Consider the following 18,560-nt stretch of genomic DNA (forward strand, 5'->3'; position numbering starts at 1 on the left):
CTTGTTGCAAATATATCTGTGTGAAATCCAATCATCATTGAGTGTTTGTGCATTCACAAGCATACTTCCATAGCGTTTCTATACAAGAAAGTAACTGGTCAGTCAGACACAAGATAATGAAAAGGAAAAAAATGAAATAAAGCCATATATATATATATATATATATATATATATATATATATATATATATATATATATATATATATATATATATACAATATTCATTTCAACACTACATATTTCAAAGGCGTACCATTGGTTTCATTGCGTTGAATCAACCATAAGAGGTTGGAAAGAGTCGGCGCAAATTCATCAGCGACTATGAAAAACTGAAACAATGCAAAGTAAACAACAGAAAAAAAAAGTTAAACGATTTAACACAGAGTTTCAAATTTTAAAACAGAACTTAGTAACCAACGTCCATAGTACTGATTATGGAAGGAAGAAAGCGCGCCTGAGCGTGTGTGAGAGTGTGTGTGTGTGTGTGTGTGTGTGAAAGAGAGAGAAAGAAAGAGAGAGAAAGGGAGTGTGTGTGTGCGCGTGCGCCCGTGCGTGTGTATATGTATGTTTAGCGGGGAAGGGGGAAACCTCTCTGAAAAAAATGAAGGTCCTGTTTAAGCGAACACATAACCCCGTATAAATAAATGGTATAACAAATAACGGCAATAAATAAATATATAAGAAAATACTATAGGTATAAAGAATGAATATATTATATTAAATTTAATTTCGAATAAAATTAAAATAAAATTTTTAAAGGAATTATTCATAAAATTTTAAATTATAATAAAATAAATGTGAAGGGAGAAAGCACTTTATTGGATTTAGGAAGTGATGAAAAAAATCCAATAAAGTGCTTTCTCCCTTCACATTTATTTTATTATAATTTAAAATTATAATATATATATATATATATATATATATATATATATATATATATATCATAATCATCAAGTGGTATTCTGCCTAGTACAGGCATTGATGGCTATGGCTCTCCATCTCTCTTTCTCTCTCTCTCTCTCTCTCAGCATTGATGAATTCATTGTTGCTCATCATTTTTGATGTTGCCGAAATGTCCAAACTGTCAACGTATGTTTCTCGTTGTCGTCCTGTGTTTCTTCTACCCACAATCTTTCCCGTCGAATTAATCTGTTCTATTTCGCTTTTTCTGCAAACATGGCCCATAAAACTTATCTGCCTTTCTCGTACTGTTCTTATTAGACACATTTCTGCGTTTGCCATTTCTTATATCTCCTAGTTTTTTTTCTGTCCAAGATATTTTCAAAATTCTCCTCACGAACCAAGTTTCAGTTGTCTCTAGTCTCTTCCTCGTACTATAGGTGATGATCCAGCACTCACAACCATATAAAAAAAAATAGACCATACTTACGTTCAGAGTGTTCAGAATTTAGTGTCGATTTTAATGTTTCTGTTGGTCATGATTAATGGCAATCTCTTGAAGGCGTCATTGTCTACAGATCTCTCTCTCTCTCTCTCTATCTCTCTCTCTCTCTCTCTATCTCTCTCTCTCTCTCTATATATATATATATATATATATGAGCAAACAGTTAATGAAATATGTTAAAAAACACTTTGAAATGAGTTAAAAACATATTTAATTTGATTTCAAGATCTTTGACTTATTTGTTGTTTCATCAAATACTTCTGCATGCAAAATCCGATCCTGCATTTTGCTAATTCCTACCCTCTGATGAGAAGGAGAGTATTTCTTCGAAACTCTGCGGATTAAGGATTATCCATTTATCTAGTGTTTCCTTTTCAAATTAAATATGTTTGTAACTCATTTCAAAGTGTTTTTTAACATATTTTATTAACTGTTTGCTCATATTATAAGCTCTATTTCCTATTTGGTATTATCGAGCTTTTATATCTGGCTGAGATAAGTTTATAAATATTAATTCTTTAATATTTATAATTTACTTTAATTTTACCATCTTGGATCATTTTGGTAAATTCAATTGTAATTTTCATTTTATATATATATATATATATATATATATATATATATATATATATATATATATATATATATAAAGTTATAAAAATATATGTGGTAACCTAACACTTGTGACATATATATCAAACCAAACACCATGAATAAATATTTGAATATATAAACGACTTAAAGCATAAAAAAAAAACTTTCCCGAAATTACTCTATATAGCATGAAATGACCCCAAAATGGTTAATATGCCATAAAAACAACCAACCAAAAAAAAAAAAAATCTAAATATTCTTCTTTTGTTGTAGACCTCTGCAAATTTCTTTTAGTGCAATCGAATGGAATTGTATTTGAGTTTTTCTCCTTAAAATTTATAAAATTAGGAAAAATGGAATTCACTAAAAATCGAGACAAGCGTCAGACTGTAGACTTTTGAAATGGAAATGGCACAAGACAATGGCGTCAAACTGTAGACTTTTGAAATGGAAATGGCACGAGACAATGGCGTCAGACTGTAGACTTGACGTTTCCATTTTAGGTCCAATTGATCTTGTGTAAATTTGCTTGGAGACCCATTAATGTCAGGATGTGCTTTTGTCTAACTGCTCAGTTCCTGGTTACCTCTGACCTTAGCGGAAGAAGCCCTTGACACGGTTGCAAGTGAAACAAATTAATAATGACTTAGATGAATTGCTTATTTGAATTCTCAATTTCCCCACGAAAGCAAAATGTAAGGAAAGGAGGTAGAAACAGTAAATGGGGATACGAAAATACATATATTAAATAGATAAAAATAGAACGATCCAAAAGTGAAGAAAAATGGGATTAGAAAAATGGGATTAAAAAAATGGGATTAAAAAAATGGGATTAAAAAAATGGGATTAGAAAAATGTTAAAAAAAAAAAGTGTTCAAAATAAGTTCAATATACTATAAAATAAAATAAAAAATTATTCTTAATCTTTCATGTTAATATTATTGCTTGCTCCTCTTATTAGTGTTGAGCTTTTCTTATCTTAATAAGTTTTGCTTTGTTAAAGTTTTACTCTTTCATAACATAATTATAATAATTTAATAACATAGTATTTTAATGGTGGATGCTCTGACGAACTACAAGCACTTGTTCCCCCTTGACGAAAATACCCCCCCGACAAGCAGCAAAGTCCCACCCCTACACAGTTGAGATCCCTAGATGTAAGAAAGCCTTTTACTCTAATAGCTTCTTCCTTAGAATGGCAGGACTTTGGAATTATCTTCCGGTTTCCTGATTCCTCAACTGTACTGACATGCAGAAGTTCAAGTGTAATGTTAACAGACATCTTGCTGCTAAACTCCCTACATAGTACCCCTGGAACTTAGGTCCCTGATAGTAGCCCCCTACATCAAAGTGGCAATATGCCTTGTTTGAGGTGAAAATGTAATTTAAAAAAATAAATAAAATAAAATAATTTTTTTTTTCCATACTTCATGACAATCCTTTTCAATATTACTACACATTTGATGAGGGGGGGGGGCATTCTTTCCTCTATTAAATATTTTGTTTTTATTTTAAAAGATTTGGAGGAGGCAGAGGCATTTTCTAACGGATAAAGTAAAAAAAAAAAACAAAAAAAAACTTACTTACCATGGTGCCGGGAATATATATTCCAAAACTCCTAATATTTAGAATGATAATAAAAAAACTTAAACACCAAAGAAAAAAAAAAAAACTAGCAGGTCGCCCAGCGTTGCCCAGTCGTAAAATGCACTTAAATATTATATTTTAATTCATGCCGATTTTGTATTTATTACTATAGTGGCAATACTTTATTGATTATTATATTGTACCCAATATATAGTAGTGATTTCAAAAGTAAAAGAAAAAAAATGACTTGTGTGCCATCAGCTAGAATCGAAATGAAAACAACTTGAATGTCTTCAAGTCCAACGTTAACAAATTCCTAATGAACCGCCCCCTTAAGTAAACACTTCATCAAATCTCCACACTAACGTAATGTACTTGCAATAACCCTTATCCCTGAGTGGCTTCCGGGCCTTGATAAGTGTTGATCACTGTGTAAAAAAAAAAAAAAAATACGGCTCACTAACCTTAAACCTATACGTATACAAAAACTGCAAAAAATAATGTTTAACCTATATTTTTTTATTAGCGCATATGCAGAAAATAAAGGTCAACTTACACCAGGTGAAGGTCAATGTTTCTTTTTCTTTTTTTCCAATTTTAGCCACTTATCGACAATTTTACTGGCTAAAAACCAGATGGAAAGTGTGTTACAGATCCAAATATCCTATATATCAAATTTTAACTCTGTAGACCAAATATTCAGAGAGGAGTTTGGAAGAGACTTTTTGCACACACACCAACAAGGTCACTATATATATATATATATATATATATATATATATATATGTATATATATATATATATTATATATTTATATAAACATTTTCATCTTAAATTCTACATAATGATGCAGAATGTAGAAACTATGCATCAAAATAGAATTACGTGTAATAGTGATATGAAGCCAATCATCTAATAAGAACCCATAAAAAATTAAGTAATTAATTAACGTTGGTTTATCAAATGAATATTCAAATTAGTTAACTGCTATGTAGTTGCTCACATATCCATGACTGAGTATATTAAAAAGTTTGTTCTATAAATTTTTAAATAGAAAAAGTAGACTTTTAACATCAATGTCAGAGTGAGAAACTTTAAAGGTATATATATATATATATATATATATATATATATATATATATATATATATATATATATATATATATATATATATATATATATATATATATATGTATGTATATTAGGTGTATAGATAAATATATATGTACGTTTAAATGTTAACATTTACAAAAATAATGTACCTATATATTTTCTGGAATATATATTCTAAAATTTATCATAATTATTTCATTAGTTTAGGAGATTAAAATTTTATTCAATATAAAAGGTCACATATAATGCCTGCTTAATTTCGTCCAGGTCTACTAAGGTAGCTTTCTCTCGTTCTGTTACCCATGACTAGGTAGAGGTTGTAAGTAATTCATAATTGTATTTTCATCATTGCCCACACTGAAGATTGAACCATCAACCTCCAGAATATTGCTGTCACTTAGAACTGATTATCCCTTAGCACTTATATCCATTACGCCACAGGTTTTATGTTTCCGAAATTTTGAGATACGGATTGATTATTTATATTCTTTGGACTACTGTTCTCATCTCGAGAGTTATTTTTACAACATTTTGGTCAATGTAACCTCTGACCTTCTCTTGTCAAACTCAGAAATCTTTCTGATGAACTCTGGAATCTACACAAGATTTTTAGTGGAATTCTTTATTTAATCGACAAGGTTGCTTTTGTTCGGTCAGCCATGACCAGGTAGAAGTCTTAAATGATTCATAATTGTATTTATTATTGTCCACGCTGAGGATTGAACCATCAACCTCCAGAATATTGCTGTCACTAAGGTCTTATATCCATTATGTCACAAGTTCAATTTGACAAAAAGATTAATGAGTTGAACAAGATGCATCTGAGGAATCATTTTACTGCTCGAGTAGATATCTCATTGCCGATGTAATCTTCTATCTATATAAGAGCCAAGTACTCTCTAAAATGGAGTACTGTTGTCACATCTGGGTAGGAGCTGCTCGGCACACCCTATCCAGCCTTGATAGAGTTCAAAACCGGCTTCGAAACCTAGTAGGCGATGCTCTTTCTCTTCCCTGCAACCTCTTTCCCACAGAAGAGACGTTGCGAGCCTGTCTCTGCTCTATCGTTATTTTCATGGCAAGTTCTCAACTTAACTCCAATCTATAGTTACCTCCTTGTCAAACCATCACAAAAAATACTCAACTAGCTACAACCACTATCAACAATTTCCTCCACTATCTATCTGTGCCTAAATCCAAATGAAAATTCCATGAACAAATCGTTCCTAGAACTGCCCACCTGTGAAACACTGTTCCGCTGGCATGCTTCCCAGCTGATTACAATATGGTTATCTTCAAGTCCAATGTAAACAAGTTCTTGTTGAGTCATCTATCTACTCAATCTACACCATTAACGATTACTGCACTATTACATTCATTAACTCTTATCCTTGAGTGGCCTTCGAGTCTTGATATATGGTAGCTCCCTTGCATAAAGAAAAAGAAGGTTGAAGGTTATATTGGCTAAAAAAATTGTGAGAATAGCATCCAGTATGAAAATAATACAAGTTGTTATTCCTCACTTCATCTGTGAGGGTATCACTTTGTTATTGCAACATAAGACGGCACACAAGTTTTGTTGACGTACCTGTTCCATTTTGGGTAAAAACTCGAGTTTTTTGCACAGGAGGCGACAACTGGAAAGCAGGTTGGAAATCTGTGAAAAACGGTTCGATTTGCTTATTTACAATCAAGTTGGAATTGTCATGAGGTTTTTCAGCGTCCCAAGATTTCGTTTTCCCTGCCGGAAAAAAAAATAATAATGAAAATAAATTAGAGAAATAATTAAAAAAATAAAATTATTCATAAAATAATAAAAACTATAGCAATACAAAAATTAAAAAAAATGAAATAAAAAAACATAAGATAAAAATTAAAAAATAAATTGTGCAATGAGAAAAACAGGATAAAAAACAAAATAAAACAAAAAAAAAACAAATACACAACAAATAACTGTTACCAAATGCAAGAAAACTTTTCTACTTATTTATATAATTTTCACATGTGTTTACTGACTGTATGATTTATTATCTATACATTTGTTAGCGTTACTTTTACTTAGCCAAGCTAACATACTGTTCAAGCTGGTTTACAATTTTGCTGGTAGTTGGTTGCAAATTTCAGGCTTAAAAGATGATGATAATTGAAGCGGTATAATTGTAAGGTACTCCCATGCGTCCCTGCATTCTGCTCCCCCTTTTTTATGTGTGTGTGTGTGTGTGTTACCATAAACTGGCACCACACTAAATAAGTGGGGAGGGTCAAGGAGGATGGAAAGATCAAGGGGTAGAAATTACTAGCCAGACCTCCGCTAGATGAGTGTAAAGAGGACTGAGACCTTGGGAAAGCTTATTGCCACCCAAATTCCAGTGCAGACCAATGATTGCTACCAACAAGAAATCAATGGTAAGCAGCTGTTGCGATAATGCAAATTCTTTTGCAAAAGTTATCAAAAGCGGTGAAGAGTACTGGAAATCTGGGGAGACTTGTTGTCACTCAGACTCCAGAGAACACCACAGGCTGTTCTCAAAGAAGAATCTAGTGAGTAAATAATAATGATAACAAATTCGTATTATTTCAATTCTTCGGATTAATGTTCTTATCTTGAGTGTTATTTTCACGTTTTGGTTCATGTGACCTTTGACCTTCTTCAGGGGTAGTCAGTTCAACTCGAGAATATACATGAAATTTCAAACAAAACATTTTATTTAATCCATGGAGTAGAATGCTCTCATTCTGTCAGCCATGACTGGCTAGAAGTCCTAAGTAATTCACAATTATATTTTTTAGTGTCACCCACACTAAGGATTGAACCTTCAATCTCCAGACAGTATAACTTTACAGCTGAATTTTACCAAGTACTTTATCCACTATGTCAATCTTCAGTGTGGCCGATACTCAAAATTCAGACTTCTACCCAGTCGTGGCTGACAAAACGAGAGCATGCTACTCCCATGGATTAAATAAATGAATCTGTTTGAAATTCCATGAAAATTCCAGAATCTGACAGAAAGATTCCCAAATTTAATAAAATACACCTGAAGAAGTTCAGAGGTTACATTGACGGAAATGTTATGAAAATGACTCAAGATGAGAACAGTAGTTCGAAGAATCCAAATAATGTGAACAACCAATTCTCATGGAAAAAATTCAGGAACATAAAAACAGCTTATCCTAATCTGATTGAGAATCATATTCGAACTTAAGCCTAACAGTTCTACCCACAATTTAAAACATTTTTTGGCACTTCTACACTATTAGGACGAGATTTTGTAGTCAATAAATGGAGTTTTCAGATAAAAAACAATGGTTTTTAACTGAGTTTTTGTCAATTCTAATAAGTTACAATGGCAGCTTCCAAATTATGCAATTGAAATTACTTGAATATTACTGAATTATTTAAAAAAAAAAAACTCTGTGTTAGCAGATAAAAAATTGCAGCCATCTTGTTTTTATAAAATTAATCGAAATGGAAAATTACTTCTTTTTTGAACCCTCCTGTGTCTTAAATAAGCAAATATGATCGTTTTCTTGAAATTCTATTTTCTATGATAAAAAAATTTCTACCTTATTGATTTTCATAATTTTTGGATATAGTTATCTTAAAAATACGAGGAATATGTAGATGTCATTGTTTTCATGTGAAATTTAGTATTACGATTTCTGATAGAGTAGAAGTGACCATTTTTTTTTTTTTACAATCGTTCGAAAACAAATAAATTGCATTTCATATTTTTTTTTCTATTAGCACTAGCGAGGGGTACCTGGCGTTGCCCGGGTGTTTGGAGGTGTGTGTGTGTGTGGGGGGGGGTTAAAAAAAAAAAAGTAAGTATGAGGATCGAACCCGAACCCTTGAGGCAAAGTTGTAAATTAAAGTGTGAAAAAAAAAAAAGTGCAATGTTAACCATTGCCCCACCGCGAGATGGTAACAGAAACACGTTTGAATTTATTTAATTACTTCGATTTAGCAGGTGCCCGTTTTAATGAGTTAATGAGGTCAAGTTTGACTGCGGGATAGTATTCATTTACTGCTGAACGCTTTTTTTTTCCCCCCAAAGATGTTATAGGAAAAAGACTAACCCACATGCGGCGAGTGACAAATATTGAATATTTATCTTCCTGAAATCGAGCAAATTAAATAGACAGGCGAGCTTCATTGTTAACTGTGAGATATTACGATTTATATGTGATATAAAAAGTTTTAAAAAGTTGTGAAGCGAGCGACCGCTTCTCTGAAAAAAGCCTTTTGTTGACATACAGAAAAAGTGAACACACATATATACATACATACATACATTTTCGCTTTTATATATAGATTATAGTAATAGATCGCAGCAGCTGCAGAAATACCATTGAATCGTTTCAGAATTGTTTCTGATTTATTCAATACTAGCAAAGATATCCATGCTTCACGTGTGCACCATCGCTAAGTGGGAGAGCTGCACCAAATATGACCTTGATCTTGAAAAATGGTGTGCCCCATCCCTAGGTCAGAGACCGTCATCACGTCAGGTTTGGTCATGATCAGTCCAGTGGTGTGGGCTGTAGGAGATTATATATACATAGGCCTTTATCTTGAAAAATGGTGTGCACTATTCTTAGGTGGTGGGAACCATCATCATGCCAGGCTTGGTCATAATCGGTCAAGTGGTGTGGGCTATAGGGGAGTTGTACACACACACACACACACACATGAATACTACTACTATATATATATAGATTAACATTTAAATTCTAACTATAAATAATGACACATGTAAACTTAAAACAATATTGAAATAATTTGATAACGTTTTAATCTATAAATATAAAAGCGAAAATGTATGTATGTACGCTTTTCCTCGATGTCCACAAAAGGCTTCTTTCAGAGAAGCGCTCGCTCGCTTCACAACTTCTTAAAACTTTTTATCTCATCTATAAATTCTAATATCTCACAGTTAACCACGGAGCTCGCCTGTCTATTTAATTTTATTGACTTTCAAACGTTAATTATTCCACATTTCCCGCATCGGCACGCGTTACATTCGGTTTTCGGTATAAAAAAAGGCGAAACTCGACTCTAATCACAGACCCAGAGCCAGTAAGTAACGTTTGGTCAATGTCGACTTCGTCATATCAGACGGTAGCTTTCATTTCGAGACGAGGGAGCGGGTTTTTAAAAACAAACAAACCAATTTATTGACCTCATTAAAAACTGTCCCGCACAAAATGCTAACTGCTGAATAGCTATCGCCGTCACGTCAATCAAAAACGCGCACCTGTTTTTTTTCACACTTTACTATTTTCCAACTGCGTGTCGTCAAGGCTTTTTTTTTCACAGGCACCTGCTTTTTTTCACACACACCTACAAACACCCGGGCAACGCCGGGTACCCCTCGCTAGTCTATTATATAAACCTTACCTGTCTGTTTAAATGTATGTATGTATGTTTGTATGTCAGCCTAAAACTTTCAACAGAGGTGACGGATTTTCATGAGATCGGTATCGTTTTGAAGCTTGATCCTTCCAACGACAAATATCGAAAAATTGACTAAAAACATTAATTCCTTCGCCCTCAACTGGGGACTTTTCTACCATGAGGGGTCACTTTTTTCACAGATATTTTCGAAAGTCATCCCCTCTTTTCGATTGACTAGCCTTAATTTAAACCTTCGCCATTTCCAGTTTGGCGATGGACACAATGGCAAACATGTAATTTTTTTTTCACATTCTTTTCCTTCTTCGCGGTACAGGTTTGAGCCTGCCTGCCTGCTTACTTCCACTTTTTTTTTTTTTTGCTCAACACACACATCCAAACACCCGGGCAATGCTGGGCAACCAGGCTAGTTAGAACTAAGAAAATTATCAAGTCAAAAGCTAAAATATCATGTAAAATCAAATTACTTCTAAAAAAAAAAAAAAAATTTACACAGAAATGAAACATTAATTGTCTATATAAGATTCATTTCAACAGCTAACACATTGAATCTTCCTAATATGATTCATGGCAAAATAAGAGATCAAGTTAAATTTTTCTTTTAATAGTAAATCAATAAAGAAAAAATAATAAAACTTACATTTGTAAAAACGCGATTTCAGATTAGGGTAAAATTTATATTCACTTTGAAGTTTTCAATTTTGATTTTTTCTTTTTTTGTAAATGTCAATTTAAAACGTCTAAGAATAACCGTATTGACAAGTGTCTCCTTCTATTTAAGATGGGACAGTTTCTATGCATATAGAGATACACAATTTCATAACATTTAGTTGAAAAGTACCAACACTGAAAAATGAATCGGCTTTTGTTGGAAATAGTAACCAAACTCAAAGTAACTTTGATACATGTTTTGGTGCTTCTATAGATTGGTGATCTTTTAAACCAACACATTTCAGGTGAAAACATTATTATGTATTCATGTGTGACATCAAAATTAGTATAAATTTCAAAAGTTACAAAAAAAAAAATGATCCAATAAAAAAATAATTATAAGTAAAAAAAAAAATAATTTACTAACTTTGTTGATTTATAAAGTTTCATCGTATGTTTTAATGTGGAAGAGTTTCCAAATTTCCAGGGGAGGTAACTGATATCGATCAATTTGATAATCCACTATTTCAAAATACAAACCGTTATTGTGAAAGATTTTTTTTTTTAAAGTCGGATCTAAAACATCTTTTTCATATTTTTTGGAATTTATACAAATTCCGACATGACGCATAAGTATGCAATAATGTTTTCACCTGAAATGCGTTTGTTTAAAAGATAACCAATCTACACAAGCACCCATTTTTTATATATATATATCAAAATTTTATCAAAAATTACCAAAAAAATAATTCTGTTATCACGAGTTAAAAATGAAAGGAAATTCCACTATATTTACTCAGATTATGAATACACGTATTATAGATAATTTATGGAACACAATACTGGCAATAAAATTGGATAAAATCTAAGAAAAAAAAAAGGATGACTCACTGATAATAGAATTGGCTGTTTCCATACAGTATCGATCCGAAGTTAGAGCTGTAGACGTTGGCATCAATGGTTGTGACTGTGATTCAACTGTAGTTGCAGAGGTGGTTAATACCGGTGGTAGTGGTGGTGGCGGAAAGATTCCTTCCTTAACGTCTTCAGATAACAGAAGTCCTGCATGCCTCTGCAAATAATACAAAAACAAAAAATTTGAGGATCTCTTGTAATTTATTTTTTTATTAATTAGCCACTGCTTATTCAGGCCAAAAGCCACTCAAGAATAAAGGTTAATTGAATGGATTGCCAGTTGAATGATAGAAGAATATTATGAAGGGATTGAAACTAATGGATGCAATGTTGTGGAGTCCACCTTATGGATAACAATTAACTTTTCCTCTTACTGTAAAGAACAGGAGAATATGCATCTTGGTGTTGTTCAAATGTTATGTACACTTGACAATCAGACTAACGAGTAACCATTTCTTTTAATTTATTATATTTTTCTTTCTTTTCAATATATTCCATTTCCATTAAATACTGAGTTGTGTCTTTCTTCCAAACTCTTACCAGTCCATGACAGAATGAAGTGAACAAAATTTTTATAACATATTGTATGGTTTATGACAAGTATTTGTTGACATTGGATTTCAAAGTGACCAAATTGTAGTCTGCGCGGAAACAGTCCCATCGTAACATGTTCCACAAATCAGAAGTTATTGGTAAGGAACTTTGTTCATAAATTTCCTTTTCATCTTCGGCATAAGGATGAAGAAAAAAAACAGTTCTTTGCAGTTGTGATAGAAGAACAAGTTCTTGCTGTGAATGTTTATAAGGAGCGATCAGAGATTGGACTAAATGAAGAACTTTCCATGGGATGAAAACTTCAAAAAAAGTTAACAGAAGTGGATTCGTGTTAGTAAAATATTAAGTTTTGTAAGAAGAATAATCCAACAGGAAACACTTGTTTTTATAGTCATTTTTAATCTACAGGTTGGAACGATAAAATTGTCGCACTAGAAAAAACATGATTCCATTTGTGTTTGATGAAAACCGATTTTCTTTTTTTGTTACAGACTATCTACTAGTTTACCAGTTGTGTACAAATTCCAAGAGCGATAGGAGCCTTCTATTATATCTGAAAGTGACACAATGTTCAACAAGTGAGATCGGAGATGTGCCACTATACAACTCATACTCTTTACTGATTCAAGTTATGACAACAGGACCATTGCCAGCACTCTCAGAATGCAAATCCGGACAGTTCAACACTTGAGGATACGTTTCCGACCACGGTTATGGTATTTGGTGTGATTTCAAGTGAGGGCCACACCATGCCACCTCACATCTTTGAAGTCAGCTTGAATGTCAACACCAAAGTGTACCTGGATATGCTGAAGAGTGTGGTGACCCCCTGGTACAATCAGGTGGCCGCTAGCAGACCTTGTGTGTGGTAGCAGAATTCGGCACTGGCCTACAAGTCCAAAGAGACCCAAGCTTGCTTCATAAGGAGTGCTACGACTTTGTACCCCTCTCTCACTGCCCCCCCTCCTTGCCCGATCTGAACCCCCTGGACTACTTTATTTGGTCATACGTCGAGAACATCACGAACATGACCTCCTACAACATCAAAGCCAGCCTGATTGCGGCCATCTGGTGAGTATCTGCTGAGCTCCCATCGGCACTTGTGGAAAAGGCATGCTCTCAATTTCAAGGTGGTGATTGAGGCTGAAAACAGCTACATTTAATAAATGTCAGCTCTACTACATAATCGTAACCTGAATTGATTTTTTCAATAAAAGTTTTAAAATAAAGCTGTAGTCTTGTTTTCTTTAGGGCAACAAATTTATCGTTCTACCTTGTATATTCAAATAAATACTTATTGTCTATTATAATCTAGTTACGATTACTCATTGAAGGGTATTTATTAGTTTCTATTGCAGAGTTAATTGCTATCTGAATCATTATTTTTATTTTATGCAGTTCCAGGGGACATAACCTGCTTAAAAATTTACCTGCTATTAAAAATAATTGCTTCCTTCAAGTTAACTCGTTTTACTCATTGTCAATATAAGAGGTTTCTAATTGACAACATATCTAGACTATATATATTTGCAATAGTTTTGTTATAAAATATGTTTCTCATAATATAATGGCATTAGATATATTATGTCTATATCTTTTTTTGTTTCTATATTTCTTATATATTATTTTAGTTAATTAACTTTTAATTACTTCTTTAAATTTATTTTGGGAATTTTTAGTGAGGTAATTTAAGTTAGAGGACCTATATTTGTAGCATTTTATTTGCATTACTTTATTAAATAATCCTATTTTCCAATCCACCTCTTTTTTTGAATTAGTATATATAAAGTATACCTAATCTGGCATTAAACGGAAGAGTACCTATTTGGCTCAATGCAAAGGATTTTGGGCCACTCCCTGCCTTTTATTTAATAAGTTTTGCCTAAGATACCATTATATGATATGGTTCTAGGGTGCAAAGGTTGTATCTAAAAAAATGGCAGAAACACTAGAGGATGACCTCCAATCTGTAGTGGAATGGGAACAAAAATGGATGGTCATGTTCAATGCCGCCAAGACTAAACTAGTTTCATTCAATAATTACAAGAAACCTTCTCTACCACCTATAGCAATGGCCAACGACTCTTTATCTGAGAGTACATCTTTCAAACTCCTTGGCCTAACGTTCACAGGAAACATGAGTTGGAACAATTACATTGAAGGCATCGCCAGGGCCGCTGCAAGGAAGGTGGGCTCTCTCTACCATGCTAGAAAACTACGTACACCCAAAAGTATCCTGTACCTCTATAAGGCCACCATTCACTCATGTATGGAGTATTGTTGTCATATTTGGGCTAGTGCATCTGCTACTAGTCTCTCGCTCCTTGACAAAGTCCAAAATCTGATAGGCCCTGAACTGTCATCTAAGCTTCAGCCTCTGTCCCACGACGAAACATTGCATCCCTCTGCTTGTTCTACAAGTATTTTAATGGTGAATGCTCTGACGAACTGCAAGCACTTGTACCCCCACGACGTGAACACCCTCGACAAACCTGACAGGCTGCTAAATCCCACCCCCACACTGTAGAGATCCCTAGATGTAAAAGATCTTTCTATTCCAGTAGTTTCTTCCCCAGAACCGCTAGACTCTGGAATTCCATTCCAAGTCCCTGCTTCCCCAACTGTACTGCCATGCAGAAGTTCAAGTGCAACGTGAACCGACATCTTGCTGCCCAAATCCCTACATAGTACCCCAGTAGTTGTTGCCCCTGATAGTAGCTCCCTACACCAAAGTGGCAATGTGCCTTGTTTGGGGTGAAAATGTAATAAAAAAAAATTTTTTTAAAAATTTATTTGGTGTATATTTACTTGCTCTTCCTAATATTTACCATTTCAACAAACTCTGCATTACTTCTATGTAATTCCCTTATCCACTTAGCTAGAGATGTTGATTTCTAGTTTGTGCTGTTGTTAGGTGTTCTAAATAATGATGCTTATGCTCGACATCTTTCCTTGAACCTGCATCCTGTGCATGTATGTTCTAGTTGTATTTTTTTCAATAATGTTGCATTTATATACAATATACAAAATAAGGCATTTACCTTCTGAGGGGCATTCATTAATGTTTCTACAATTGCATAGTTGTTCCCCGACAATATTCTTTATAATATCCCTCCCACCTTCCTAAATTACCTTATCTATTTTTTGCATTATTTGGACCTACTTTAGTTGCAACTAATCAATGTTGAAAAAAACAATTTTACTTTTGCTCATGAATTTACCCATGCTACTACCTCGAGGGAAGTTCTTTTCAAGAATCTGGTAAAATTCCTTCTGTACATCGTTTAGAATGTGTGCATTGTAGATTAAATGATACAGAATTTCTATACTTGCTCTTATTATTGTTAGTTCTGGAATATTGGTGTGCAGTTCTTATTTTGTTTGGATTGGTACTATTTGTTTTTTAAAAAATTTTTTTTTTATTACATTTTCACCCCAAACAATGCACATTGCCACTTTGATGTAAGGGCTACTATCAGAGATATAAGCTACAGGGGTACTATGTGGGGAGTTGGGCAGCAAGATGTTGGTTCACGTTACACTTGAACTTCTGCATGTCAGTACAGTTGGGAAAGCAGGAACCCGGAAGGGAATTCCAAAATCTAGCGGTTCTGGGGAATAAACTACTGGAGTAGAAGGCTCTCTTACATCTAGGGATCTCAACTGTGAAGGGGTGGGATTTTGCTGCTTGTCAGGTTTGTCGGGGGGTATTTACATCGAAGGGGTACAAGTGCTTGCAGTTTGTCGGGCCATTCACCGTTAAAGTACTTGTAGAACAGGCAGAGGGATGCTACGTTTCGTCGATGGGACAGAGGCTGAAGCTTAGATGACAGTTCAGGACCTATCAGGTTAGCGACTCTCTTTTGAACCTTGTCTAGGAGTGAGAGACTAGTAGCAGATGCACCAGCCCAAATATGACAGCAATACTCCATACATGGGCGAATGGTGGCCTTATAGAGGTACAAGACAGGTGCCTATTATATTTCTTTTTGAAGTCTTATGTCTAGGACTGCCCAGTGCCCATAGACATATTATCTGATATAACATGGAATGGGTTCTTTGTTTTAACTCCTTCCCCTGTGGTTCATTAGGTTTATCCCTAACGTAATTTATTTCACTGCTATATCCTGTATAAATAGTATTTTTTTTAGTTCAATGCAGTTCAATCTACTTAATTATATATATATATATATAAAGTCCTCATCTCCTCCTTGGGTAGAGCCAGTCGTAAAATGACCTTGTCCGCTGGTTTTTTAGTGAGCATGGTAAAAACAGCGATGAAATGTTTATATTAATAGACATTTGAGGAGATCGTTTGCCAGTGCCAATCCCATGGGCTGGAGGTTAGAGCTGTTGACTATCAACTAGATGGTTGTATGTTCGATCCCGGACTCGAGATGGGTGCTAGCCTTGCCACACTGAAGTGCTGTGATACAGCAAAATAGTTTGTCAGTTAATGACTAAATGTGTAATTTAATTATGTAGGTTAAAATGTATTGAACTAAGTTGTACAATATAAAATTATATATATATATATATATATATATATATATATATATATTAAGATAATACTTGTTTATTGTTATATAAACATGCTCACATCCCGCTGCTATTCAAAAGTTCAATGATTATTCATTGAACTTTTGAATAGTCAAGTCGCTGCCTGATGATATCTGTTGTTTGATTGAAACAAGTGGCTATTTGTAGCAGCGGGATGTGAGCATGTTTATATAACAATAAACAAGTATTATCAGCTCTTTTTATTGAGCACTATCTAACAACCTCGTTGAATTCATTAGTCCATTACTTTTGAATATAAAAAAACCCGAGTATATATTAAGATAAACATTTTGTAATGTGGTCATTATATCAAAGAAACAGAGGACAGGGAAAAATTCAACTCACTTTCTTTGTTAACAAAAAGCCTTTATATCTACTATTTTCAGCAACAAATATTTTTCTATACAATTCATCTCTCCTTCTCCAACCGCATGTGTGACTTTTTGTCTCTACTATGACGTCACTTCGCACCGCTGGCTTGGTCATTTGTATATCTTTATGCAGCTGCTGCTGCTAGCGTCAGTGATGCTCTTACAATTTTAGCTACACATTTGCAGACATATGAAAGTTCCCTCACACTAAATTCTTATACAGATATCGACATGTCTGCAGAACAAGTGATGGGATTATAGAGATAAGATTATCTTAGATATAAAAAAATGAGTTTCATCTCCAGAAATCTTGGCTATTGTGCAGTATAGTTAATAAGAGAATAGGGATAAAAAAATAAACAACAAAGAAAAACAGACAATAAATAATTATTACCAAATGCAAGAAAATGTACTTTTCTATTTGTCCATATAATTTTCATGTGTGTTTAGTGATTATAAGATCTATTTATTATTTTGCGATATTGGTAGGCATCAGCGTTAATTTTCAATTTTGAGTAGCCATTACTAAAAATGACAAGATGCTTCAAAATGGCTGACAGAAAAGCAAACAAAGATGATTCATGGACATGTTTTCTTCTCACTGAATAATGTGGAAATGAGAAAACTGATGATGCAAAACATTGAAGAACATATTCCAACACAGAAATATCATGGCAAACGCCACTTTTCTAAACCAAGAATTTTTCACCATCCACCAAGAACATCCAGTGTGAATGCATCTAAAGACAGTAGGGGGTTTACATCAGTCGAAACGTGGAAAAAAAACAACCGAGATGAGAACAATATTCCAAATAATACAAAAAATAATTATCAATCCTCATCTCTAAAATATACAAACATCATATAAAAGCCAAGTACGTCCAAGGATGGAGTACTGCTGCCACATCTGGGCAGGAGCTGCTAAAAACAGCTTATCCTGCCTTGACAAAAGTACAGAATAGACTTCATAGCTTAGTGGGGGGATGCACTTTTCTCTTCCCTGCAACCTCTCTCCCACAGAAGAGACGTTGCGAGCCTGTCTGTTTTATTGTTATTTCCATGGCAAGTGCTCGTCTGAGCTCCAATCTCTGGTCACCCCTCGCCAATCTTTCACGAAAAACACCCATCTAGCTGAAACCACTGTCAATAATTTTCCCCACTCTTTATCTGTGCCTAAATCAAAACGTAGATTCCATACGCAAAGCTTCTTTCTTAGAAGTGCACGCCTGTGCAACTCTCTTCCGTTTGCCTGTTTCCCACCTAACTACAACTTGGAGGTCTTCAAGTCCAACATAAACAAATTCCTGATAAACCGCCCCCTTAAGTAATCCACTTTATCAAATCTCCATTACTAACAATTACTACAATATTATCCGATTGATTACTGTACACG

At 34.0% G+C, this 18,560-nt stretch overlaps 1 protein-coding gene across 1 annotated transcript in view; it reads right to left on the reverse strand.

Annotated features, from left to right (window-relative positions):
• LOC145259307 (spindle and centriole-associated protein 1-like) overlaps positions 1-18,560 on the reverse strand; it is a 147,152-nt gene that overhangs the window by 23,457 nt on the left and 105,135 nt on the right. Inside the window, exons 14-15 of the mRNA XM_080117191.1 lie at positions 11,658-11,838; positions 6,288-6,440 (exon numbers count right to left, since the gene is read on the reverse strand). Coding sequence (XP_079973317.1) covers positions 6,288-6,440; positions 11,658-11,838 — 334 coding nt within the window. The remainder of the gene's footprint in view (positions 1-6,287; positions 6,441-11,657; positions 11,839-18,560) is intronic.

The sequence above is a fragment of the Euprymna scolopes genome, chromosome 34, assembly GCF_053919585.1.
Source record: "Euprymna scolopes isolate OS-2025 chromosome 34, ASM5391958v1, whole genome shotgun sequence".
Lineage (NCBI taxonomy): Eukaryota > Metazoa > Mollusca > Cephalopoda > Sepiida > Sepiolidae > Euprymna > Euprymna scolopes.